Source organism: Prunus persica, chromosome G6 (genome assembly GCF_000346465.2).
Source record: "Prunus persica cultivar Lovell chromosome G6, Prunus_persica_NCBIv2, whole genome shotgun sequence".
NCBI lineage: Eukaryota > Viridiplantae > Streptophyta > Magnoliopsida > Rosales > Rosaceae > Prunus > Prunus persica.
Window position 1 is genome coordinate 30,280,099 of NC_034014.1, and position 25,369 is coordinate 30,305,467.

Sequence of the window (25,369 nt, forward strand, 5' to 3'; positions counted from 1 at the left end):
TCAAAAGCAGCGAAAATTTATGCAACTAACTCATATTCAATAAAAAAACATCATACCCCAAAATCAAATATGGAGACTTAGTCAGGAAGCAGCGGAAGAGAATTGATATACCACCTCTGTATATTGAAAACCTCACTCAAGTATCTTGGAGTACATAAACATGTGTTTCATTGTCAAAGGTGCACGTTTCAGAATTCAGACTGAGCAAGTAAAAGGTTGCCGTGGCTCAAGACCAATTTGACAATGTGAGAGTTAAATAAGATAAAGTCGTGAGTCTCTAGAATTCTCTCATGAGGTGGTGGCTGAAGATTAAAATTAAAAAATAAAACAAACAAAAAACTGATTTGATAGGAGACACATACCATCCCAAGAAAGAGACATAACAACGAAAACCAAGATTTCAAGCTGACAATTCTGACTAGCTCATTTTCCTTGATGCTATTGCTGCGCTGACCTTAAGTTTGGAAACCAATAGCAAAGTTCATGCCAAACCATGCTTTGTTATATCTAATCTCCATTAGAAAAATATCCAAACTCATCCTTGGTTTGGCATAAAACTCCAACCCATACATATGGAGCTATTTTCATTCTCCATCCTTTATGCATACTTGTGTTTGTCCCTATTTTATCAACCAGCACGCACTCAGCAGGCATACATCAACGGCAGCACACTCTGGAACTGCTCTGGTAACCCTGCCACATCAAAAGGGTACCTCTGTGATGCTAGTGTGAAGTCATGTGAAGCCTTTGTCACCTTCCGATCGCGAGCACCTCATGACACCGCCATCAGCATAGCCTATCTGCTTGGCTCTGAAGCCTCTAAGATTGCCTCAATTAACAAAGTTTCAGCAAGTGACAAGATTCCAAGCAACAAGTTGATTGTAGTTCCAGTTTCTTGTTCATGTTCGGGCAATATCTTCCAGCACTACTCTCCTTACACCGTGATAAAAAACGATACATATTTCAAGACAGCCAATGACACCTACCAAGGCCTGACTACATGCCAGGCTATGATAAGTCAGAACTATTACGACCCTGAAAATATTCCGGTGGGAGCAGTGTTAACGGTTCCTGTGAGATGTGCTTGTCCGAGTGAAAACCAAACTGCAGATGGGATTACCTCCCTGCTGACATATATAGTAGCCAAGAATGATACAATTGCATCAATTGGAGGGATGTTTGGGGTCAACACACAAAGTATAATGGCGGCAAATATGCTGTCACAGGACATCATTATCGACCTTAATACACCTCTTCTTGTTCCACTCAAAAGCAAGAGATGCCCCACTTCTGATGGTTCCCTTGCAGATGGGATATACCTAGAACATGTCGATTGCATTCGTGGTGGCAAAAAGTTTCCTGTGAAATTGGTTACACTGCTAGGTGCATATCTCTATCTTCTATGTCTTCTTGTTAAATATAAGTTTAAAGGAAAAGGTTTTAACGAAAACCATGTACAAGTACAATCTGGTGATTCAATTTTCAACTTGACATAAATAATCTAATTGGTTTTCTTTCTTTACTCATTTACATAACAGGTATTGGCATAGGCCTTGCATTCATATGCATGTTCCTTTCAGGCTACAAGTTATATCAATTCCTAAGGAGAAGGAGAATCAAAACCCAACAGGAGAAATTTTTCAAGCAAAATGGGGGATTCTTGTTGCGAGAAAAAATCTCATCTTTTGGGAGTAGCAGCAAAGCAAAACTTTTTACTGCAGAGGAGATGGAAAGAGCAACAGATAACTACAACCAGAGCCGCTTTCTTGGGCAAGGAGGCTATGGCACAGTTTATAAAGGGATGCTACTCGATGGTACCATAGTAGCTGTTAAAAGGTCAAGAGCAATAGACAAACATCAGATTGAGCAATTCATCAATGAAGTTGTCATTCTAACTCAAATTAATCATCGAAACATAGTGAAGTTGCTGGGTTGTTGCTTGGAGACTGAGGTTCCAGTTCTAGTTTATGAATATATTCCGAACGGAACACTCTCCCATCATATCCAGCAGAAGCACATTGAAACACCATCACTTTCATGGGAACATCGCTTCAGGATCACTTGTGAAGTTGCCGGAGCAGTATCATACATGCACTCTGCAGCTTCAATCCCCATCTTCCATAGAGACATCAAGTCTTCTAACATTCTTCTAGACCATAACTACAGTGCTAAAGTATCTGACTTTGGGACTTCAAAATCACTTCCCCTCGACAAAACTCACTTAACCACAGAAGTACAGGGAACTTTTGGGTACATGGATCCAGAGTACTTCCAATCTAGTAAATTTACAGATAAAAGTGATACCTACAGCTTTGGAGTCACACTTGTAGAAATATTAACTGGGAAAACCCCGTTTTCTTTTGCTAAAGAGGAAGGGGAAAATCTGGTTGCTTCTTTCATTTCATTGACAAGGGAAAACCAACTTGTTCAAATTTTGGATCCTCAAGTGGTTCGAGAAGCAGAGATGGAGCACGTTGGAGCAATTGCTGAGCTTGCAACAAGGTGTTTGAGGTTGAATGGGAAAAAGAGGCCTAGTATGAAAGAGGTGTCAACAGAGTTGGAAGGATTGAGGAACACTCAAAGATGCCTGGAAAAGTTCCAAGAGCCTCAGTCATTCAAAGATGAAACAACATTCATGCACTCTACCAGTGAACCCATGAAAGATCATACAGAGGAAAGCATTGATTTCTCTATGGAAATTGAATCTGCATCATTTTAAATATCGGTTTTCTTTGATACCCCGAACTTTTAATTTGCTTCCCCAGTTTTGTCTCAGATCTCAGTTCATTATGGCATGTTTGGTTTGTATTCACAAAATCTCCAACCACGATAAGATTGTATAAGTATTATTAAAATTAAACTGCTGTTATAAAATCCAGCCATCGGTAAACTGATACACAATATTCCAGCTTCTATTGCATTCTATCTCCTAGTTAACTAATTAAGTAGGTAGGACCAACCCAAAAAAAAAAAAAAAAAAAAAAGAAAACCACCAAGACTAAGAAACTCATAAGAAAAAATTGAAATCGGAATCACACTTGGTAGTGATGTTGGAGGCTTGACCATCAATGTAATTGACCAAAGGAACCTGCAAGTGACATGTAAACTCTGACCGCGATTGCGGAGAACCCATAAACCAAGTAGTCCTAGGTGACACCAAGTAGACGTTTTGAAGATAGAGCTTGACATCAATATGGTAATGAGTTCCGGCAGTAAATGTAACATTGGAAAGATTCACTAAGCCATGTTGGTGCCCTTTGAACGAGAGTGTCAAAACAGTAGTATTTTTAACACCTTGGTAGAAGGAGTTCAAATTCACCGTACGGAATGCCTGGTTCTTGTAAGAAGCCGTGAGTTCAATATTATCGTAATAGGTGCGGTAATATTTGTTAGGGTTTCGCAGGGAAATATTGAGAGCAAGATTATAGTGGAGGGTGGTGTTGTTGGTGACGCTGAACTCAGTGAGCGAGGCACGAGTTACAACAGAGTTGGGGATAAGGGGATGATTGTATAAAGAAATAACGATACACAATGCATAGGCAGTAAAGGTGACAAGGGTGATGGTGGCCCATAGGTTCATGGTTGACATGACAAAAAATATGATGAAGTATTAGGGCTAGGGTTAGTGCGTGCAATGTGAGATGGGTGTATCTTTGACGTGGTATATATATGCAGTTTGAGCACGAGGAGCCCTGCTTTCTTGTTTTTCAATCTTTTCCTAATCATGAACGGTGCACCCCAAAAAGGACAAAAATTTTCCCAAAAATCAGAGTAAATAGTTTCCCGATGTTTATACACCAAAAGATTGAGAGTAGCTGTTGGATCATCGGTGCTTTTAATCCAACGGCTATTGAATATTCTCACTTAACAAGCATTCCCGATTCTTGTTCATGTTCCAGGAAAGATTTATAATACAGAGAGCCTTAAACTACAAGAAATTGTTCTTGTTCCAGGAAAGATTATAATGCAGAGAGCCTTAAACTACAAGAAAAGCAACAACGTGGATCCGCCACATATTTGTGGCCGGGTTTAGCCCAGACAGCACGTATCTGAGAAAGATTCTCTTCTAATAAGCATAGAACATTCAATGACAAGTTCCATACATTCCTTGCATTTACAAATTGCCTGACTAACAAACTCTGCACACCACCTTTCTATACTTCCCCTATAAACAAACAGAGTTTCATACCTTGAAGCTACACCCTAGCACTACGATCATCAGATATAGTCTCTTCAGAAGAAGCATCGCTGTCTATAACAATCAAGTCTTCTTGCTTACCTCCATGACGAGAATAATCCCTTCTCAGATTAGCCATCCCGAGTCCTCCAAGTCCTATTCCTGATGGGTAATTGGAAAGAGGACTAGTACTTAATGGCTGTAGGTTGTTTTCTCTGAAAACACCCATTGTAAACCGCGTTTCATTCCTAGGTACAAAATGTGATTCCTGACGATCAAAATCAGGATAGGTGACATTCAACATGTCTGGATGAGCAATCAATGAAACAGTTGACGGTGGCATTGGCTCTGTCAGGCTCACTGGGGAAGCAACAACAGCTTCTCTGAGCCAGTGGGGCAAGTTTCCCTTTGCTCCAACGCAAGTTGTGGGGCCATTAGTTGATAGTAAATAGCCCTTTGCCATACTCCTACTTCTACTTAAAATACTAAATTCATCCTCGTCATACTTCTCCCTAAGGAAACCAAAATGAGATGTCCTCTTTGTGTAACTAATAGGCCTCTGGAGGTGTTCATTGCCATTACTGCAAGTATAAGCCGGCTGGAATAGTGGCCCCCTCCAGGCATTACCTCCTCTACAAGCATCAACATTGCAAAATGAAAGTCCGGGTTCATCTGCTGTATTTTCTTTCCAGATTCCTGTTTTTGGACCCAAGAAGTAGTGGTAGTCCAAAGAACTGCCTTGTGCTATCGAGTACTTGAATTGAGGAACACATATGCCACTCAAAAGTTTTGACTGTTCCTCTTCCCACCGCTCAGCTAAGTCCCTTGCCACCCTCCATGATGAGAAGTGCAATCTTGGATCCCTTAACATAGCATCCCAATTGTCCCGTCCATGTCTCCTCACACCTATCCATAGAAAATCCAACTCCTCTTCAGACCACATGGTACTATATGGCTTACATTTGTCATGAAAACTACTCCATTCATTGAAAGCTCTTGCTCGGCTTGCAATGCTATCATGCATAAGCCTGTGTCTCAATACTGATGATAAATGGCTCGAGGAAGATTGGAGTGCTGCATCTCGGATAAATTCTCTGGTTTCAATGACAGAGTTCAAGAAGGGAAACGCACTGAAGCAGGTATTGGTTGCACATCCTGCAGTTAAAGGGTTTTCTGGTAAGGATAGACCTAGTAACAGAGGAGATTCTTGTTCTGGTTGATTATTTTTGCCTCCCAACTGAAGAATTTCTGAAGCTATAGAAGACGCTGCCACAGGCTGTGTTGTCACCGGGCGAAAAATGTCACTGGTTTTTTCTTCTGAAAATAGCTAGAATCAATTCCAAACATGAAAAGTAAAATAAGATTAGTTGACAGCCAAATCATCCCCAAAACTTCAAACAACAAGACTTACAACACTCACCTGCAGACATTGGTTTTTTTGTGTAATTTCCTTGGAAAATAGAGGACTAACTTTATCATCATCTTTGCAGCTGTCACCAACTTCTAAAAATTCAAATGCATCTTTGTGTAACCGTGAAGCATGAGTTTCTACTCCTTCAATTCTTGCAGCTGACATTTCTGGAGGAGACAGTTCATGCAATACAGTGGCATTATTTCTGCTAGTAGAATCCAAGGAGTCCCACGTAGTTTTTGGCACGGCCAGGTCAGGTTGCTTCTGAGAACTCAAGTTTAAGTCAACATTGCATTCCACAGTGCCACACGAATCTGCTAGTAAGAATTCTTTTAGATAAAGTATTGTAAGTTAAACACAATGTGAATTGATAATGTTACTGGTTCAAATGCATTCCTAGAAATTACTGAAGTCCTACCAGTGGGGATAACAGACAAGTCCAAATAAGGAAGTGATCTGCCTAAATGAGGGGTTTCTGTTGCTTTAAGATCATCACTTGATAAATCTTGAGCTTCATCTCTTATCAATGCATGGGTTTTTCCTGGTTTACATAGAGTTACAGCTTCAGAAGAGGAGTCTCTAGTATCACTACTTTTTCTTAAATGATCCGTGCAAAGAACTTCAACATCCATTGCACTTTGAGCATTCTGGCCACGAACTTTTCCAGCCTGTTGTAAGGCGTCACTGCCTGTTTTTTCCTCATCATGCAGTTGTTCTTCTTCATGCATCAAACTGTCCCGATGAATGAAGTAAGCAATTAAAATATAAGAAACCAATAAGTTCTGAAGTTAATGTGAACCTACATTTTAGTTCCAGCGGCAGCAGATCCAGCATGAGCATATCTAAAATCAAAGATCTGTAGCAAAGAAATTAGATCGGTGATTACAAATTACATACAGAAATGAAGTATCGGGTTAAGAACGCACATAATAGTGGAGTCAGTCAGCCACTCGAGGAGAACTAAGCACTAACAATGATGCACCTTTTATTCTGACCTTGTTTTTATACATATATATTATTATAGAATACATGTAAACAAGAATGTATTTTCCATGTCGCATCTTATTTTCTAATTCTCATTTCACATGATTGTGTTTGTGCTCATAGGCAGATACATTATTTCCAAATTGACAAAAGATAGGCTTCATATTACATACCTCTCTGGAGTGCTTCAAATCTGCTTCATGATCCACTGAGCAGTTTTCAGGGGAAGTTTCTTCATAAGAACTGGTATTAGTACAAACACAATTATTCAATTTGGTTATCAATGAGCAGCTATTTTCCACAGGCAGTGATTTCCTTTGTATATTAGACTCATCCATATCCTTTTTTCTTTTATTCCTTCGGCAGAAAGTAACCAATGGGGTGGTCAACTTGTTTTGCGCAGCTGAATCACCACCTAATTTATCTAACTTATTTCTAGAAAATGAATCAGTGTCTTCTAAGTTTGATGTATTCAATCTTGGTGAGCTACCATCACATTCAGAGCTGCTTTTTCTTTCAAATGCTGCTGCTGATGATGATGATTTTTGTCTGACAAAATCAGCAGTAATTACAGCGGAATTCATCACCAATTGAGAAACTGACCTCCCTCCAACATTAGCATTTGAAGATGAGCCAACTTTCTTGCCACTAGACTTATTCCCATATGCATCCCTTTGGGTGGGAACCTCATCAAGACTTGTCGGAAAGGTTTTAATTGGTATTTGTCTTGTGCCAGATACTTCAGTGTGTTTCTTTTCTTTATGGGGCTTATCTAGGCATTGGAGATGATACGACTGAAGGCATTTGCCACAGTGCTTCAGGTTACCCCCGACACAGCACACAAAACATACACGGCATACCTGCAAGAAAAAGAGGCGGGTGAGACAGAATATAGCAATGACCTTAAAAATAAATTATAGGTCTAAGACAACTAAGAGAAGATCTTCGTAGAAACCTGAATTAAAGAACCAAATCTAAATGTTCATCTCAACTAGATACACTTTCAAGGGTCGGTTGAATAGGGCACATTCTGGCGGTATCTGGTAATCCCTTAAAACCTTTTTCCTTTCAGTATTTTTTCAAGAACAAAATTATTAGGGGAAAAATAGGGAAGGATGGATTATCAAATTATCTACAAAAGATGATTGACACACAACATATATGCCTATGAAACAAGCTAAAAAAAGTGAACAGGTTCCAACTTTCTAAAATCTCACCGCAGAATTTCTGTTATAATGTTCTGATGAACGCTTATCAATCAAATGAACTGGCAAGTCTGGTGATTTGCTTAAAGAAGTATCATCGGGAGCAACAAAAAGTGAATTATGACACTCATGTCCCTGTACAGGATCTGTTCTTGATTGCCGCTTTCGCTTATACGTTAGCAACACTTTGCTTCCTGACATTTAAGCTTTCAAAAAGAAATCTTGCTGCAATTCCAAACTCTAGGACCGCATTTTTCACATGAAATTTGTATTTATTCCACTATGTTCAGTCTCACTTCAACACAGAATAACCTGCATATGTTAAGGAAGAATATCCAATTAACTAAACAGCAAGTCATGACTCATATAGTTAATACAGTTATGAGTAGCAACACAATGCTAGCTGAAGGGCAAAAGACGGATTTCGACTACTCTGAAATAGTGAATCACTATTACGAGGAATGCGGCAAACAAAAATTGTACTAACATTCTCCACCTAAAACACAGGCAGTGAGGTACAAGCATAAATGCCGTTTGCATATTAAAGAATAAGCATAGCAAGAGAAGCTAAACGCATGCCATTCACATAAATGTTTAAACTGCAGAATCAATTTGAATTCAAGTAGCCTAACGCATGCCATTCACAGAATAAGGAACAAACAGAACAAGAGAATCATTTTGCATTTTGCATTCATGGCCTTCTTATTAAGCTAAACAGTTACAGAGAACCTCAGGTTCTCAGCAATGCCTGGGTGATTATACACATTTCTCACATGGGTTTACTAAGTAAGCATCATTCTCGTCCAAGTTTTGCTTTATTTGATCTTTTGGCGCACACACCCAAACCCTGCACTAAGCTAGACCCACCAAATTTTCTTTATTTTGTTTTGTGTTTCTTGTTTCCCAGCGCTAAACTCATTTTGCATGACGCAAAGCTAAATTGTACAATTTCCACAAACACATGAATAATTGAATGTCTAAGGAAAAAAATACTTGAATTGAGAGCATCAGGTAAAAAAAGAATGGAGAAGGATCAAACCGGAACCGAAGGATGAGCTAAACGACGTCGGAGCAGCCACCACAGCTGAGACCTCTGTGTGCGTAGAAAAATCAAATGTGAGTGCTTTACTAGCTGTTCCTGAGTAGAAAGACAGAGGAGAGAGAGAGAGGGAGAGAGAGAGCATTTATCAGTGACTCTGAAATGACTGAGTGAGTCATCGAAACGTTTTACCTTTTTAGCGTTTTTTTCTTTTTCGGTTTCTAATATTCAAAACGCCTCTCTCTTTGAAATTGAATCTCCTATGTGGGGCGGGCACGCGGGTGAAATTAACACGTGTTGATACGCTCGCTTGTTCGCGCGTTTCAACGTGGCTAAAGCTTATACGTCCCGTCCTGCAGGCGGCCCCATCTTTGAACAGGCAAGGGAAATTCACGTGCCAAAGAGGATAAGCAGTACGAGACAAGACGACACAGAAGACAGTATCAGCTTCTGCTGCACACGCGACCTCGATATGACACGTCACTATCCTTTGGGCCCCATAGGAGTTAGTGTTACATTAATGGCCCACTGGCTTTTATCCGTGGGCTTTTCTTCTTCCTTTTTTGGGTCAAAATTTATCTGCGGGCCGGGCCTTGTATTTTTTGTAATTATTTTGTACATAAAAAGAAGAAACTGTCAAGGAGAGCACAAAGCTTATCACCACACGAAAATTCACGGAACATTGTGCGAGGCTATGAACAGAAGGATTACAGGACGACTTATATATATCATACAAATTTTCAACTTTTGCCTCCACACAAAGTGCTGCACCTCAACAGCCTATATTTGATCATGTAAGCAGGGACTCAAATGCCTTAGTATGTAATGTAACGTAAACCATGTATGGGGAAAAAAGAAGAAAACGGCTTCATATTATGAATAGGTACATTTAGGAAAAGGAAAAAGAAGAATAAAAAGGATAAGGGAGAAGGAGGGAAAGGGGGATTAGATTCAGCGATGTATGGGCAATATGCCCCATTGGTGCAGAAACCCCTCCCCGGTGGTGACTTCTAGCACCAATAGAACAACCACCGCCAACATAGCTGCTCTTCCATTCCATGTCTCGGCACTTTTTGTCCAACCCCATTCCCAAACTGTCACAGGTGCTGGTAACTCCCTACGCTGTGAATCATAGGCCGCTAACAACTCTTCCACACTCCCAAGTGGTACTAAAGGCTGCGAGAACACACCCAAACGTCATCCAAAGACGAGCATAAAGTATAGTAAGGACCTATCCAAGATGGGTTTTCAATAAAAAAAAACAGCAGGGACAAATAAACAAAACATGATACTCTTCACGAGCTTCTCTCTGCCACTGACACACACCCATGTACACGCAAGACACACATAAGGCACAACATTGTTCAGGAGAGAGTTTACCTGTCGAGCTTCAAGATTAGAGACTGCCATAGCTCCAACATATGGCAGGCTCTCAATCACAGCATCTGCCAAATCTGAAATGAAGGTGGCCTCACATCCTAGTGCAGGAACACGCCCCCAAATCTCTATACCAGATTTCATAGCCAATTCTTTGTACTCAACATCAATTTCTTCTAGAGTTTCAATATGCTCGCTGACAAAGCTGTGGATCAAGAATCAAACTTTAATCACAAAACTAAGTTCCACGATTCATACATATGATTGTCTGGTTTGCATCCGTACAGGGGGCAGCTAATATACAGCTATCAATGGTGGTTTATTTTGGGGTGGGGGCGGCAGGGCCGGAGAGAGAGAAAACACTGACAACAATTACCTTATAGGGACTGCCAGCAGCCTTTTAACTCCCTTTTGCCCAAGCTCAACTATTGTCTCATCGGTATAAGGCTTTAACCACTCCACAGGTCCAACTCTGCTCTGTAAGAACATTCACTAGCTATCAACCATGTCATGAATAATATATTATGTATGTAGAAGATAGACATAGAATACAATCAGAAAAATCTCACATGAAATAACAAGTATTCCACTATTTTGTAGATGATCTTTGAAAAACCTTTCCCTATTCTTGAGAGCCCTATCAGAGCAAGTCAAAATCCAGACCTCCAGTGAAGTTAAGTTTCCTAGGAGTTATCATTATTTCCTATTCTGAAATAGTCTTTAGTTTTCTTTTTTGTGTAGGATTACTTTCTGATGCATTTCTTTAAGAACAAGATGATTTACCAATATTGTATTCTATTATCCACGTCACAGTGAAATTTACCTACAGATAGTTCTAAATCAGGAGACATTTAAATCAGATCAAATTAAAAGTACAAGCGCACCTGATAGGCAAGGGTGTATGCATTAGTTATTTTTCTCTTTTCTAATTCTTCCATTATCAAATCTATGCATTCCTCCATCTCTGCCTTGTATGGATCGCCAGCCTCTTCCACATATGCAAGTGGCACCCCATGTGCGCTAAAGAATATCATTACCTAAAATGCACATTTCCATGAACCTGAATCTTAGCCATTTGCCACCTAAAACAAGTTTTAACAATGTGAAAAAAGAAGAAGTTAACAATACCTTCTCAGGGCTATCAAAACTTTGAAGCTCCTTTTCAATCAAATTTGCCATTGCCGTTATGTACCCTTCACGCTGGTACCAGGATGGTATTACTGTGTGCTGCATGTTGACTAGATATTCATCCTCCCTGATAAACCAACGAACTATATGGTCAAATTAAAGATTATACTGTAGGACAATGATAAGGAAACACATGGCTAGAGTTAGACATCACCGGAATATACTCTCCAAAAGCCGAAGGCTTGAACCACTAGTCGATATTGAAAATTGTGGATAAAGTGGAAGGACAACAAGCTTTGTAATTCCATCTCTTTTTATCTACAAAATTGTTTTGAAACCAACAAGAAGATCCATGAACTATGGTTCACAAAACTAGCTTGAGAATTGATAGAGCACAATCAAAAACCTAAATGCCAGATAACAAATTTGCAGGTTACCTGGTGAATTGGATTTTCAACTAAAACTTGACAAAAGTGCAGAATAACTACTATAATCAGGCAGCATCGTATATAAAGAAAGAACTACAAGTTTCGAGTAATTGGTGAACTAAAGTTGATGTAGAATGATTCAACATAAGCTATAGATTTGTTTACTTTTCAAAGTACAAATAATTCATTAGCTTCGATATCATTAACGGATATCTTGAAAATCAGAATTAAGGTTGACCAGAAATACCTGTTCGATAGCTTCTTCAGTAAATGGATGCCAATAACGCATACCCACATAAACTTTTGCCGGGACATCCTTCGCCCAAAGAGCCTTCCTCAACTCTTCCGCCTGAAGGAAGAAAAGGGTACCCAATGAATTTCTGACTAGATAGCATTTCCATTAAGCTTAAAACACTACTCTTTCTACAATCTGCATGCAATTTAAGAAAACTTGGTCAATGGATGTGAAGAGAAAATTAGAGCTCATGCCTGTGCATCAGTTATTCGTCGAAGAGGAGAGCCACCGCCAATTGAGGCGTAGCCTTCTTTGCTCTTTGGTGCCCTGAGAACAGATATAAATTGCGCCAACGGCTTTTGAAGAAAACGGAACAATCTTGGCAGTCTGATGATATCCTGCCCATTTTGTTACATACACTCAAAATCACCATTTCAAAACAGCAACTTTAATTGATATGCACAGTAAAGTTACAAAATTCAAATTAATGGGCTTTTGTTAAAATTCAGTAATTAAAACTAGAAAGAAAAAAAATCAGAGCTTGAGAAGTTACAGGGTCTGCGAAGAGGTTGAACAAGAAGGGTTGGACATCGTCAAGAGTCTCGGGGCCACCAAGGTTGAGCAACAAGACTCCGACTTTATCATCGCCAGTAAACGGCGTCGTAGGAATGTCCAGAGTTTCCGAAGCCACCAACGCTTTTAGCGGCCGCAAGCATTTCCGCAGCGAGTCCTTGGAGAAGAGCAACGAAGATTGTGTCGACGAGTATCTGGCAACCACGCAATTTCTAGAAGGTGCTGCAGAGCTGTGACTCTGAGAGACGCAGAGTCCTCCACGTGGCAGCAGCCTGTGGTCGGAGGGAACGGAGGAGGAGATGGTCCAGGGTAGCATTGCTATGGATTCAGCCGCCATTGCCCGAGCTCTGATGAGCCCTCCACTGAGACTGAGAGGTAAACGACAGCATACAGGAAGAGAAGAGAAGAGAAGAGTGGAGAAGAGAAAAGATAGGTATTTGGCTATGGGTGTTGAGTGCACAGTGAGAACACGTGGACTGTTAGAAGCCACTCTCACTCACTTTCTGATGAGGGTTCGAATTCGAATTCAGTCGGGCGTTAACCCGGCCCGTGAAAAACTCAAGGGTCGGGTCGTTCGGGTTTATTACATCGTATTTGGCGCCCTCTCAGAGGCAGACGTGTCCAAGTTTGCAAATTCCAACCGTTTGGTCCTCCACGTGACCTCTCCTCTATCTTCTTTTCTTCATTTGCCCTTTTCGCTTTTTGGTGCCTTAAACGGTTAACGACAACAACTCTAACCAGAAGGACGTTACGATACCTTTCCCATTCTCATCGTTAACCTTGAGAATCTCTCACTGCAATTTACAAACCCATATCCATGGCGGAGTCTTCAGCCAACGATCGCCGAAGCCATTCCGGTAGTTCCAGCGACAACTCTGTGTATTTCGAAGCCGAAGTCTCTCCTCCGAATGTCGACAATGCCACCGCTTCTTCAGGTTTCTTCGCCTTTTTATTCATCATTATCTTTGTTATTATTGAAGTATTTCCGTAATTATATTTTGATTTTTTGGAAAAATGTGGATTGCGTAGGGATTGTTGAGAGGGATTTGCAAACAGAGAGAACGTCTGGAGAATTATCGGCCGTCGGAACATCATCGCATTCGAGTTCTAGTTCGAGTCAGCTCACTGCAAGCGCGAGGTTGACTCATAATCCGGCATTGGCTGCGATTCTAGCCAAACTCTTCGACCACAGAACTCCTTTTAGAAAGAAGGTACGCAAAAAATGTACTTATTTTTCGAATTTAATAATGTTTTATAGATTTTGTTGCTTGAAATTTGTAGGATTTATCACTGCTTTACACTTATGCAGCGTAAATATATAAACCGCCTGGCAAGAGTTCAAGATGACGGGACTGTACAGTTTGACGTTCCGGGAGATATTAAACCACAGCAGCTGGATTTTGGAACTGGAGTTGTTCACGGTGAACCTTGTGATGAAATACCTTCTTCTGGTGAAACAGAAGCTGAAGTTCTAGATATACGTCCGCTGCAAATTGTAATGCTTATTGTCGGTACACGAGGAGATGTACAACCGTTTGTTGCCATTGGAAAAAGTTTGCAGGTTCTTTATTTATGCACTTTTAGCTTTTCAGAACTTATCAGTGAAATTTTCATGACTTTTTATGTACAATCTTTAGGAATGTTGACATTAATTGTAAGTGAATTTGTGATTTTTTTTTGTGGCTACATTCCCACGCCACTTTTCTAAGCGTTCTCTACTGTTGTATCAATTGAAATGCCAGCTCTTGCTGTTTTGAAATTTCAGTTGCTTTGTTGATTTATTGCTGGGATTGTACCCGTTGGTTATTGTTGAAACTGTTGCATGCCATTGATTTCTGTATTCTTTGAAACTTTTTGAAGTAGCTCACATCCATTTACTTAACCCTGGATGTTCTTATATGACACTGCCAACGCTGGATACTAGTTGAGTAATTTTAGAGTTTTATTTTTTGTTATGGAAACTTCTGAGGCGATAAAAGTTTTTTAGAATAGAGCATATTTTTTGCGTGATCTTGGAATTGTATCCCTTATTTTATGTGGATTGATATATGTGTTATTTTACTTGCAGGAATATGGCCATAGGGTTAGGCTAGCAACTCATGCAAATTTCAAAGATTTCGTCCTTACTGCTGGGTTAGAGTTCTTTCCTTTAGGTGGAGATCCAAAAGTTCTTGCTGGTTGTAAGTGCAGAGTTTGTTTTCCAACCTTTTATTTTTTTTTAATATCCTGTGTACTTTTTTATGAGTGTTTGGTCTGCTTATTCCCTCATTTGGTAATTGCTAAAAAATATATTATGTAATAAGTCTACTCATAAACTTGTTTTGACATTGAGGTTTTAGGTGCTGCTTGCTTGAATCATTTTAATCTTGGATATATGGAACTGAAGATTCAGGCTTCTGTGCATTCCTTCAAAAACACACAAATGTGGATTGCCTTAAAAGTTTCAAACAGTAGAAGTTTCTTGTACTTTAAAACTTTTCACCGTCTTGATGGCTTGTTCTTTTGATAATTTGACATGTTTTCCATTCTTTCTATACACTTATGTTCTTTTTTTTTTATTGGGTGGGGGGTTTGGGTATGTTGGTCCGTAAAATGAGTTTGTTTATGTATTAAATTTGAGATACTAGTTCTTATGGTTTATAAGAAAATGTAAGCATATTATAAGTTTTTCCTTGATGTAATGTGTTTGTTCTATACAGATATGGTCAAGAATAAGGGTTTCTTGCCATCAGGACCTTCGGAAATATCAATTCAGCGAAATCAAATAAAGGAAATCATTTTTTCTTTACTTCCTGCATGCAAGGAACCTGATCCTGATTCTGAAGTTCCATTTAAAGCAGATGCGATAATTGCCAACCCGCCAGCATATGGTTAGATTTCGTCATCTTATTTTTATTCTTTTGGGTTTTCAAGTATCAATGCCTTGTTGAAAAAAATTGCATTGGCCACACACAATATTTGACTTTAAGAACTAAGAGTCCATGGTGTTTGTGTGCTTGTGGTTTCTATTACCATTGAAATAATTAAGACCCTTTGTTCACTTATTGATACGTGTAAGGCAATTTACCTCTGACAATATTGATGGGTGCATGGTGACATTGTCTGAAGCACTTAATGCTCCAAAAGTCTCCATGTTTATGTTCTTTGGAAATTACAATAACGAGATCCATTTAAATTAAACATCTGAACTGTTTAACTTGATATCAAAAGCTGAATGAATTTTATGTTGTTTGATATCATTTAGTAGACTCTTGACTTTGCAAACATTTGTCCAGGTCATTCTGATGTTGCTGAGGCATTAAAAGTACCACTTCATATATTTTTCACAATGCCATGGACGTAAGTATTGTCTTCTGGGTTAAAATCCAATTCTGATTTTTTTATTAAATGATTAATTTGTTGATTAACAGTTTCATCGTACATTGTTCATGAGATATTTCTCAACGACACAGTAGATTATCAATGCAGGAGCTCTTCGTCACATATGTATATATGTTAAATGTGCTGAGAAACAAGCAACCCTGGAAAGGCACCAAAAGGGTCCTTTTGCATCCAATATTATTTCATGTTTGCATGTTGCTTACTGTCTTCCCTAGCAACTTTGCATATTTGATCAATTGCTTAATAATTATTTACCTTTGCTTAGGCCTACAAGTGAATTCCCCCATCCTCTATCCCGTGTCAAGCAACCAATTGGATATAGAGTGAGTCTCATATGATACTTATAAATCTTACTGATTTGGATTTATATTGATGCTTTTGTTGCCCAGTCCTATATTTTGTGATTAAACATTTTTCTTTTCTTTCCAGCTATCATATCAAATAGTCGATGCATTAATTTGGCTAGGAATTCGAGACATGATAAATGAGTTTAGGAAGAAAATGCTGAAGCTGAGACCTATCACATATTTAAGTGGATACTATAGTTCTCCTCCTGACGTGCCCTATGGGTATATATGGAGTCCTCATCTTGTTCCCAAACCTAAAGGTCATATATTTGAATCTTTTTTCCTTCAGATGAAAACTTTGCATGAATTGACATGATGTAAAGTCACAGATTTCTGCTATGCTAAGTTGAACTGTTCATTTAGAATGTCATAATGGAAGATTAATTTCAGCCTTTCTTTCCATATTGCTCAGAGGTTGCCTTTATGTCTACAGTACTTTAATGCATTGCCCACTAGGTGTTGAGTGACTTCCAGTTGCAACTATCTGTTGAGAGCTTGTTACTATTTTTTTCCTTCTGGATTTCCTTACTACTCTTCACCTTGTTTCTTACTTGTTTGCACTTTAAAGTATGTTGATAATCTTGCTGGCTACAAATGTATGTGATTCACAATCTACTGTCTACTAGATCCCTCCACTAGTTTATGAATCTTCGAGGTAATTTATTTCATTAAAAGTAAACTAAAGTCATAATTTCATTTAATATGGAGAAACAGTACCAGAAGATGCCTTCTGCCATTACTCAGACTATTTATTTTTAATTTCTGGCTGAAGATATGATAGAGATACATGGTCATTTCAGAATCCTCATGGTGGTTTTGGATTATTAAGCATATCTTATTACATGGGCTTCTTCTTGTTCTAGCAATATTATGCTGATAATATTGCAGAAGCCTCAGGAATAGGATTTGATGTGGTAGAAATAGACCAGCTTGACCAAATGAGAATACAGTATGCTGATTATTTGCTGATATGTTCTACGTTTTACTTGTTTGGCAGATTGGGGACCGAAGGTTGATGTTGTTGGTTTTTGTTTTCTTGACCTTGCTTCAAATTATGAACCCCCAGATTCACTTGTGGAGTGGCTTGAAGCTGGTGAACAGCCTGTCTATATTGGATTTGGTAGCCTTGTGAGTTTGTTGCAGCTTTCTCTATTCATGTTTAATATTCTTTTCCCAGTTCTATCCCAGAGTAGCTCTGTTTTGTCCTTACCCTAAAAAAATTATTTGTTCCTTCCCAATTAAAACAATCAACCAAAGCCACAATTTCCAAAGAGTGACCACCTTCATGTTGGTCCCCAACGAACAGGTTGTGGAGGTCTATTCACGACAGATGACAAATCGACTTTTGGTTGTTCAGTTGTTCAATATCTAATTTGACTGAGGCATGTCTAATACATGCAGAGTATACCTCTGAATTGCATAGTTACGGTTACTTGATTGTACATTTGATTGAAATGGTAAATTGTCTTGCTTGCTAAATTTTTTTTTAAGTAAATTTAGGTTTTACTCATAAAAAAATTTTCACTTTTAGAAAAAGCCAAAGCTTTTTCAAAAAAGACAGAATAACCTCTCAACTTTCAAACCAAAGACATGCAAATGTAAAGGATTTCTTAGGAAATTAAAAAATAAATAAGGGTAATTTTGTCCATTTTTGCTTCTTTTAAAAATTTTCTCTCTCCTTTGGGTTTTTCCAAAGTCTCCCTTTTTTTTATGTGTATTGTATTAGCCTCTTGAAGAACCAGAGAAAATGACCAATATTATTCTTCAAGCTCTGGAAATAACTGGACAGAGAGGCATCATCAACCGAGGCTGGGGTGGCCTTGGTAATTGTAAGTCTTGATTCTTAAAAAAAGATTACTTTCAAGCACATTGTATTCTTATGCTTCTTTACATATGAAAGCCTTCATATGTTTCTCTTTTCAGTGGCAGAACCAAGTGATTCTGTGTATTTAGTGGACAATTGCCCCCATGATTGGCTATTCCAACGATGCTCTGCTGTGGTAAATTTCAATGCTTTTAATTCTTTTTTATTTGGTTGGGATTTCACTGCACTGGTGTTCAGAACGTCACATGAACTTGATGCACCTTTTTGTCGTTTTTTTGTTTTGTTCCCCCCTGGATAACTAGGCTACTCCCGGTTTCTCACTGGATATGAAAAAATTTCTTAGGTGCATCATGGGGGTGCTGGGACAACTGCTGCTGGTCTGAAAGCTGCGGTAACTGATAATGCTATATTCTTGGGGAGTCTTACATTTGTAAATGATTCAGTTACTCATTTGGCTCATATTCTGTGTTCTCTTTAGTGTCCAACCACAATTGTACCATTCTTTGGGGACCAGCCATTTTGGGGGGAGAGGGTGCATGCCAGAGGAGTAGGTCCTGCACCCATTCCAGCTGATGAATTCTCGCTTGAAAAGTTGGTCGATGCCATACACTTCATGTTAGATCCAAAGGTATTTACCATGTTCTTTTTAAACTTCCAAGTGCATGCAAATACTTGTCACAACTCTCCGGTTATTTTCTGTTATTTCAATCCCTAGTGTGGACCTTAATAGATTAAATTAACAAAGAAATAACTACTTTCGGTTGAAAGGTTAAAGAGCGTGCTGTTGAAATTGCCAAGGCCATGGATGGCGAAGATGGGGTGACAGGAGCAGTGAATGCCTTTCATAGGCACTTTCCTCACAATAAATCTGAGGATAAACCCGAGTCATTGCCGGCTAGAAGAGGCTTATTTTCCATCAGGAGGTGTTTTGGCTACTCCTCCTCCTACACATGATTCTTCACTAGTCCACAGCGAGGTTTTCTTCCTATCATGTGCAAGACATCAGAGATGTGAAATTCTGATATCCTCTTACTAGGTTACTTAACATTACATCGTTTTTGTTTTGCTCGTCAAACAAATCTTCTATAGATGCCTTTGTTTTCATTATTAGATGATGTCTCTTAGGGCCACTTCCGCCAGGACAGTAAAAACTGTTATTGGAAGTGTTTTTAATACACTGAGAAAGATGTGATGCTTTGGTAGGGAGCTTGGAAATGTACAAAGCTGAACGATTCTTCAAGAGACTTAAGAACTATATTGATGGCTTAAAAATAAAGCCGTTGGCCGCTGCACTATTCAAACACAGTTTCTTTCTTAGTCTTGCAACCCTATGCACTTGCCTCTCTCAATTTACAGCATTATCTACAAACCTGACATCATCAAGCAGAAGATTAGTAGAAAATTCTAGCCAGATCATTCCCTATTCCGGCAGGTAGAATAGCAACTGGAGGAGGAGACACAAAGTTTTGCTTTTCTATGGTGCGGCACCTTCCCACCTCCGGTCTCAAAAACCTACATGAAACACAAGCACGTGCAAGAATTAAGCAACAATATATGATGAATCAGAAATAATAACAGAGGAATAGGTTCACCAATCAGCTGTGCTTTATGTGGACATATCCCCAGTACTACCACTATTTCCCGTGACAACAGAGGTTCCATTTCCATGCTTGGACTTGTTGCTCTGACTCCCAATATTGTATTTAAAAGGTATAGCCGCGCGGCTATACGTTTATAATTTCTATTCATAAAGTATAGCCGCGCGGCTATACTTGTAAAATTTGTATTTATAAAATATAGCCGCGCGGCTCTACTGTTAAACAACAGAGGTTGCATTTCATGCTTGTACTTGTTGCTCTGACTCCTAATAGTTGCACATACTGAAGATGCTATCTCATTAATGGAGCTCAAAAATCCACCAGGCATGAAGAGGGGATAGAGTCAACCTTCTGAATAGACCTAAATCACAAGTATCACCTGTTTCATTGGACATGCTACTATGGCAATACACATGAAGAGGGGATAGAGTTAGAAGTCCAATTAGAGCAGCGATAAGGCGATCAGTTGGATTCTTGTTGTTCCAATGTCACCATCATCATCCATCCTCAATGACTACTTGTTTGATCTACATTCGCATGAGCATCAAACTGCCCAATCCCAATTTAATTAGGCTCGAACTCATATATCCTCCAATATCATTCAATAACATTATCAAAAGCCTTAAACTCATTTGACAACCCAATTCATCATCCTACTTAATTCATCATGTGCAACAGAGAGTCAAACGACGCTTTTTATAAGTGCAACTTACTGTAACCGTTTTAACCTTAAAAAAAAAACTGAAAACGTTTCACAAGTAAAACAAATATCATTCCAAATACAAAGCACTTGCTGCCATGATTAGTTTCATATCAAAATTCATATGTAAAAGCCAGATACAAAATACATGTAAACATTAAGGAAATACAAAGTCCACTACAGTTGTATCATAATTTAGTGATATTTTAAATTAAATGACTGTCCTGTGGAACAACAAAACACCTCCAACTTTAGAGACCAAAGCAACGCACAACCTTTACGCCACACAAAACCCGTTTCATACTTCTATTTATAAGGAAATACAAAGTCCACCAGAGTATAAAATTTCTATTTATACGGTATAGCCGGGCGGCTATACTTCTATAATTTCTATTTATGGCATCTAGCCTCGCGTTTATACTTTAAAATATTCTATTTTTGCACCGAAGAAACAATGATTAAAATATAATTATTAATTGAAGTAGTTAAAAAAAACTAAAGATATTACTTAATTACATATATTAAATAAAAGAAGTTGGCTCGGCCATACTGTATTCGCATGGCATAGCCCGGCGGCGGTACGTTTACAATTTCTATTTATAGAGTAGAGCCGTTTGGCTATACTGTAATAATTTCTATTTATATAGTAGAGCCGTGTGGCTATACTGTCATAATTTCTATTTATGGAGTATAGCCGATCGGCTTTACCTTTACATGAAAAATTTCCTATTTATAGAGTATAGCCGCGCGGCGCTACTGTTAAAATTTCTATTTATAGTTTACAGCCGTGCGGCTGTACGTTAAAATTTTTCTATTTATGAAGTATAACCGTGCGGCTGTACTTTAAAATTTTCTATTTATGAAGTATCTATACTGTTCTAATTCCTATTTATGGAGTACAGCCGCCCGGCTTTACCTGAAAATTTCTATTTAAAGAGTATAGCCGCGCGGCGATACTCTTAACATTTCTGTTTACACAGTATAGCCTCGCGGCTATACTGTATCGAGCAGAAGCACATTGAAACACTCTCACTTTCATGGGAACATCGTTTCGGGATCGCTTGTGAAGTTGCCAGAGCAGTATCATATATGCACTCTGCAGCTTCAATCCCCATCTTCCATAGAGACATCAAGTCTTCTAACATTCTTCTAGACCATAGCTACAGTGCTAAAATATCTGACTTTGGGACTTCAAAATCAATTCCCCTTGACAAAACTCACTTAACCACAGAAGTGCAGGGAATTTTGGGTACATGGATCCAGAGTACTTTTAAAAATTCAAATGCATCTTCGTGTAACCGTGAAGCATGAATTTCTACTCTTTCAATTCTCGCAGCTAACATTTATGGAGGAGACAGTTCATGCAATACAATGGCATTATTTCTGCTAGTAGAATCCAAGGACCACATAGTTTTTGGTGCAGCCAGGTCAGGCTGCTTCTGAGAACTCAAGTGTAAGTCAACATTGCATTCCACAGTGCCACACGAATCTGCTAGTAAGAATTCTTTTAGATAAAGTATTGTAAGTTAAACACAATGTGAATTGATAATGTTACTGGTTCAAATGCATTCCTAGAAATTAACGAAGTCCTACCAGTGGGGATAACAGACAAGTCCAAATAAGGAAGTGATCTGCTTAAATGAGGGGTTTCTGTTGCTTTAAGATCATCACTTGACAAATCTTGAGCTTCATCTCTTATCAATGCATGGGTTTTTCCTGGTTTACATAGAGTTACAGCTTCAGAAGAGGAGTCTCTAGTATCACTACTTTTTCTTAAATGATCCGTGCAAAGAACTTCAACATCCATTGCACTTTGAGCATTCTGGCCACGAACTTTTCCAGCCTGTTGTAAGGCGTCACTGCCTTTTTTTTCCTCATCATGCAGTTGTTGTTCTTCATGCATCAAACTGTCCCGATGAATGAAGTAAGCAATTAAAATATAAGAAACCAATAAGTTCTGAAGTTAATGTGAACCTACATTTTAGTTCCAGCGGCAGCAGATCCAGCATGAGCATATCTAATCTGTAGCAAAGAAATTAGATCGGTGATTACAAATTACATACAGAAATGAAGTATCGGGTTAAGAACGCACATAATAGTGGAGTCAGTCAGCCACTCGAGGAGAACTAAGCACTAACAATGATGCACCTTTTATTCTGACCTTGTTTTTATACATATATATATTATTATAGAATACATGTAAACAAGAATGTATTTTCCATGTCGCATCTTATTTTCTAATTCTCATTTCACATGATTGTGTTTGTGCTCATAGGCAGATACATTTTATTTCCAAATTGACAAAAGATAGGCTTCATATTACATACCTCTCTGGAGTGCTTCAAATCTGCTTCATGATCTACTGAGCAGTTTTCAGGGGAAGTTTCTTCATAAGAACTGGTATTAGTACAAACACAATTATTCAATTTGGTTATCAATGAGCAGCTATTTTCCACAGGCAGTGATTTCCTTTGTATATTAGACTCATCCATATCCTTTTTTCTTTTATTCCTTCGGCAGAAAGTAACCAATGGGGTGGTCAACTTGTTTTGCGCAGCTGAATCACCACCTAATTTATCTAACTTATTTCTAGAAAATGAATCAGTGTCTTCTAAGTTTGATGTATTCAATCTTGGTGAGCTACCATCACATTCAGAGCTGCTTTTTCTTTCAAATGCTGCTGCTGCTGATGATGATTTTTGTCTGACAAAATCAGCAGTAATTACAGCGGAATTCATCACCAATTGAGAAACTGACCTCCCTCCAACATTATTATCATCAACCAATGCTCCAGCATTAGCATTTGAAGATGAGCCAACTTTCTTGCCACTAGACTTATTCCCATATGCATCCCTTTGGGTGGGAACCTCATCAAGACTTGACGGAAAGGTTTTAATTGGTATTTGTCTTGTGCCAGATACTTCAATGTGTTTCTTTTCTTTATGGGGCTTATGTAGGCATTGGAGATGATACGACTGAAGGCATTTGCCACAGTGCTTCAGGTTACCCCCGACACAGCACACAAAACATACATGGCATACCTGCAAGAAAAAGAGGCAGGTGAGACAGAATATAGCAATGACCTTAAAAATAAATTATAGGTCTAAGACAACTAAGAGAAGATCTTCGTAGAAACCTGAATTAAAGAACCAAATCTAAATGTTCATCTCAACTAGGTACGCTTTCAAGGGTCGGTTGAATAGTGCAAATTCTGGTGGTATCTGGTAATCCCTTAAAACCTTTTGTCCTTTCAGTATTTTTTCGAGAACGAAATTATGAGGGGGAAAATAGGGAAGGATGGATTATTAAATTATCTACAAAAGATGATTGACATACAACATATATGCCAATGAAACAAACTAAAAAAAGTGAACAGGTTCCAACTTTCTAAAATCTCACCGCAGAATTTCTGTTATAATGTTCTGATGAACGCTTATCAATCAAATGAACTTGCAAGTCTGGTGGTTTGCTTAAAGAAGTATCATCTGGAGCAACAAAAAGTGAATTATGGCACTCATGTCCCTGTACAGGATCTGTTCTTGATTGCCGCTTTCGCTTATACGTTAGCAACACTTTGCTTCCTGACATTTAAGCTTTCAAAAAGAAATCTTGCTGCAATTCCAAACTCTAGGACCGCATTTTTCACATGAAATTTGTATTTATTCCACTATGTTCAGTCTCATTTCAACACAGAATAACCTGCATATGTTAAGGAAGAATATCCAATTAACTAAACAGCAAGTCATGACTCATATAGTTAATACAGTTATGAGTAGCAACACAATGATAGCTGAAGGGCAAAAGACGGATTTCGACTACTCTGAAATAGTGAATCACTATTACGAGGAATACGGTAAACAAAAATTGTACTAACATTCTCCACCTAAAACACAGGCAGTGAGGTACAAGCATAAATGCCATTTGCATATTAAAGAATAAGCAAAGCAAGAGAAGCTAAACGCATGCCATTCACAGAAATGTTTAAACTTCAGAATCAATTTGAATTCAAGTAGCCTAACGCATGCCATTCACAGAACCTTGTTATTGGCAAGACCATAGAAACTCCCTGATAGGACAACTTCATCATTTCCTTCCACAGAAGACAGACACCAAGTCAGCAAATTTTGTATTTTTTTCTTCTGCGCCATGTCGTGTGTGCGAAGAGAGAAGAATATAAGGCGCGAAACAGGGAGAGGAATGGAATTGGATGAATTCGGAGTCTCGTGATCTCTTCTTCTATGGACCTGACTTGTGCTTCACTGCTTCGGCTTCCCAATCTCAAGCTCAAATTTGCAGCTAAATTTTTTCAATTTCGGGTTTCAGACTTTCAGTCAATCGCAGTGTTTGAAAAGTCGGCCTAGGCGGGCGGCTAGGCTGGCGCTAGGCGGCTAGGAGGACGCTAGGCGGTCGCTAGGCGGCTAGGCGGTCGCTAGGCGGTCGCTAGGCGGCTAGGCGGTCGCTAGGCGGCTAGGTAGTAGCTAGGCGGGCGCCTAGGCAGGTTGGGTCTTTTTTCAGCGCCGAACCCGGGGGACGAAGCAGTGACTGCGAGAGAAAGTTCCGTCCACTGCGACTGCATGGCTTCGTGTTCGTTGGAATATATTTAAAGAGTATAGCCACGCGGCTGTACTTTTAAAATGTTCGAATTATTTAGAACGTATGGCCGCGCGGCTGTACGTCTATAATTTCTAGCCTGCGGCTATAATGGTAAAATATTGTATTTAAAGCTGATCGGCTGTGAGAGTATAGCCGCGCGGCTATACTGTTATAATATCTATTTGTGCATGTATCAAAATAAAGGCTTAAATATTAAAATGGTCCATGTGTTTTACTTATTTGGCCAATTTAATCCCCGTGTTTTTAATTTGACCAATTTAATTCCTGTGTTCTATTCCGTTAGTCAATGTTGTTCATTCCGTCAAATTAACTTAAAACATTCATTAAAGCTTTAAAAATTAATTAAA

The 25,369-nt window shown here is 38.9% G+C and overlaps 6 protein-coding genes across 8 annotated transcripts; 2 read left to right on the forward strand and 4 right to left on the reverse strand.

The window, feature by feature from the left end:
* Nucleotides 94–2,913, forward strand: LOC18775405 (wall-associated receptor kinase-like 1). The gene is made up of 3 exons (XM_020565039.1): nt 94–295; nt 355–1,383; nt 1,539–2,913. The coding sequence occupies exons 2-3, from the start codon at nt 573–575 to the stop codon at nt 2,717–2,719; spliced, it is 1,992 nt and encodes a 663-aa protein (XP_020420628.1). The 5' UTR covers nt 94–295; nt 355–572; the 3' UTR covers nt 2,720–2,913.
* Nucleotides 2,987–3,621, reverse strand: LOC18774108 (NDR1/HIN1-like protein 3). The gene has a single exon (XM_007207667.2). It carries the CDS (start codon nt 3,587–3,589, stop codon nt 3,008–3,010), a length of 582 nt encoding a protein of 193 aa, XP_007207729.2. The 5' UTR covers nt 3,590–3,621; the 3' UTR covers nt 2,987–3,007.
* On the reverse strand, nt 3,806–24,107 carry LOC18774618. 2 transcript variants are annotated; one of them, XM_020566075.1, is made up of 8 exons: nt 9,009–9,366; nt 8,817–8,870; nt 7,790–8,089; nt 6,746–7,432; nt 6,392–6,444; nt 6,007–6,320; nt 5,598–5,917; nt 3,806–5,504 (listed from the first exon to the last, which is right to left on the reverse strand). In XM_020566075.1, exons 3-8 carry the CDS (start codon nt 7,976–7,978, stop codon nt 4,197–4,199), a joined length of 2,871 nt encoding a protein of 956 aa, XP_020421664.1. In that variant the 5' UTR covers nt 7,979–8,089; nt 8,817–8,870; nt 9,009–9,366; the 3' UTR covers nt 3,806–4,196. The 2 variants fall into 2 exon arrangements, with proteins under 2 accessions (XP_020421664.1, XP_020421663.1); XM_020566074.1 differs by lacking the exons at nt 7,790–8,089; nt 8,817–8,870; nt 9,009–9,366 and adding exons at nt 23,166–23,449; nt 23,808–24,107 and having other exon boundaries at nt 5,598–5,902; nt 6,746–7,175.
* Nucleotides 9,512–12,995, reverse strand: LOC18775486 (ferrochelatase-2, chloroplastic). The gene is made up of 9 exons (XM_007204981.2): nt 12,538–12,995; nt 12,239–12,382; nt 11,997–12,098; nt 11,536–11,639; nt 11,322–11,448; nt 11,078–11,230; nt 10,570–10,670; nt 10,197–10,398; nt 9,512–9,992 (listed from the first exon to the last, which is right to left on the reverse strand). Exons 1-9 carry the CDS (start codon nt 12,892–12,894, stop codon nt 9,768–9,770), a joined length of 1,515 nt encoding a protein of 504 aa, XP_007205043.1. The 5' UTR covers nt 12,895–12,995; the 3' UTR covers nt 9,512–9,767.
* On the forward strand, nt 13,240–19,415 carry LOC18772043 (sterol 3-beta-glucosyltransferase UGT80A2). 2 transcript variants are annotated; one of them, XM_007207557.2, is made up of 14 exons: nt 13,244–13,492; nt 13,587–13,768; nt 13,867–14,118; nt 14,626–14,737; nt 15,257–15,427; nt 15,833–15,896; nt 16,204–16,261; nt 16,368–16,545; nt 17,283–17,413; nt 18,012–18,114; nt 18,209–18,285; nt 18,454–18,501; nt 18,589–18,738; nt 18,879–19,415. In XM_007207557.2, the coding sequence occupies exons 1-14, from the start codon at nt 13,375–13,377 to the stop codon at nt 19,062–19,064; spliced, it is 1,830 nt and encodes a 609-aa protein (XP_007207619.2). In that variant the 5' UTR covers nt 13,244–13,374; the 3' UTR covers nt 19,065–19,415. The 2 variants fall into 2 exon arrangements, with proteins under 2 accessions (XP_020421665.1, XP_007207619.2); XM_020566076.1 differs by lacking the exon at nt 18,879–19,415 and having other exon boundaries at nt 13,240–13,492; nt 18,413–18,501; nt 18,589–18,693.
* LOC109949784 lies at nt 21,421–22,430 on the reverse strand. The gene is made up of 2 exons (XM_020566077.1): nt 22,002–22,430; nt 21,421–21,897 (listed from the first exon to the last, which is right to left on the reverse strand). Exons 1-2 carry the CDS (start codon nt 22,309–22,311, stop codon nt 21,752–21,754), a joined length of 456 nt encoding a protein of 151 aa, XP_020421666.1. The 5' UTR covers nt 22,312–22,430; the 3' UTR covers nt 21,421–21,751.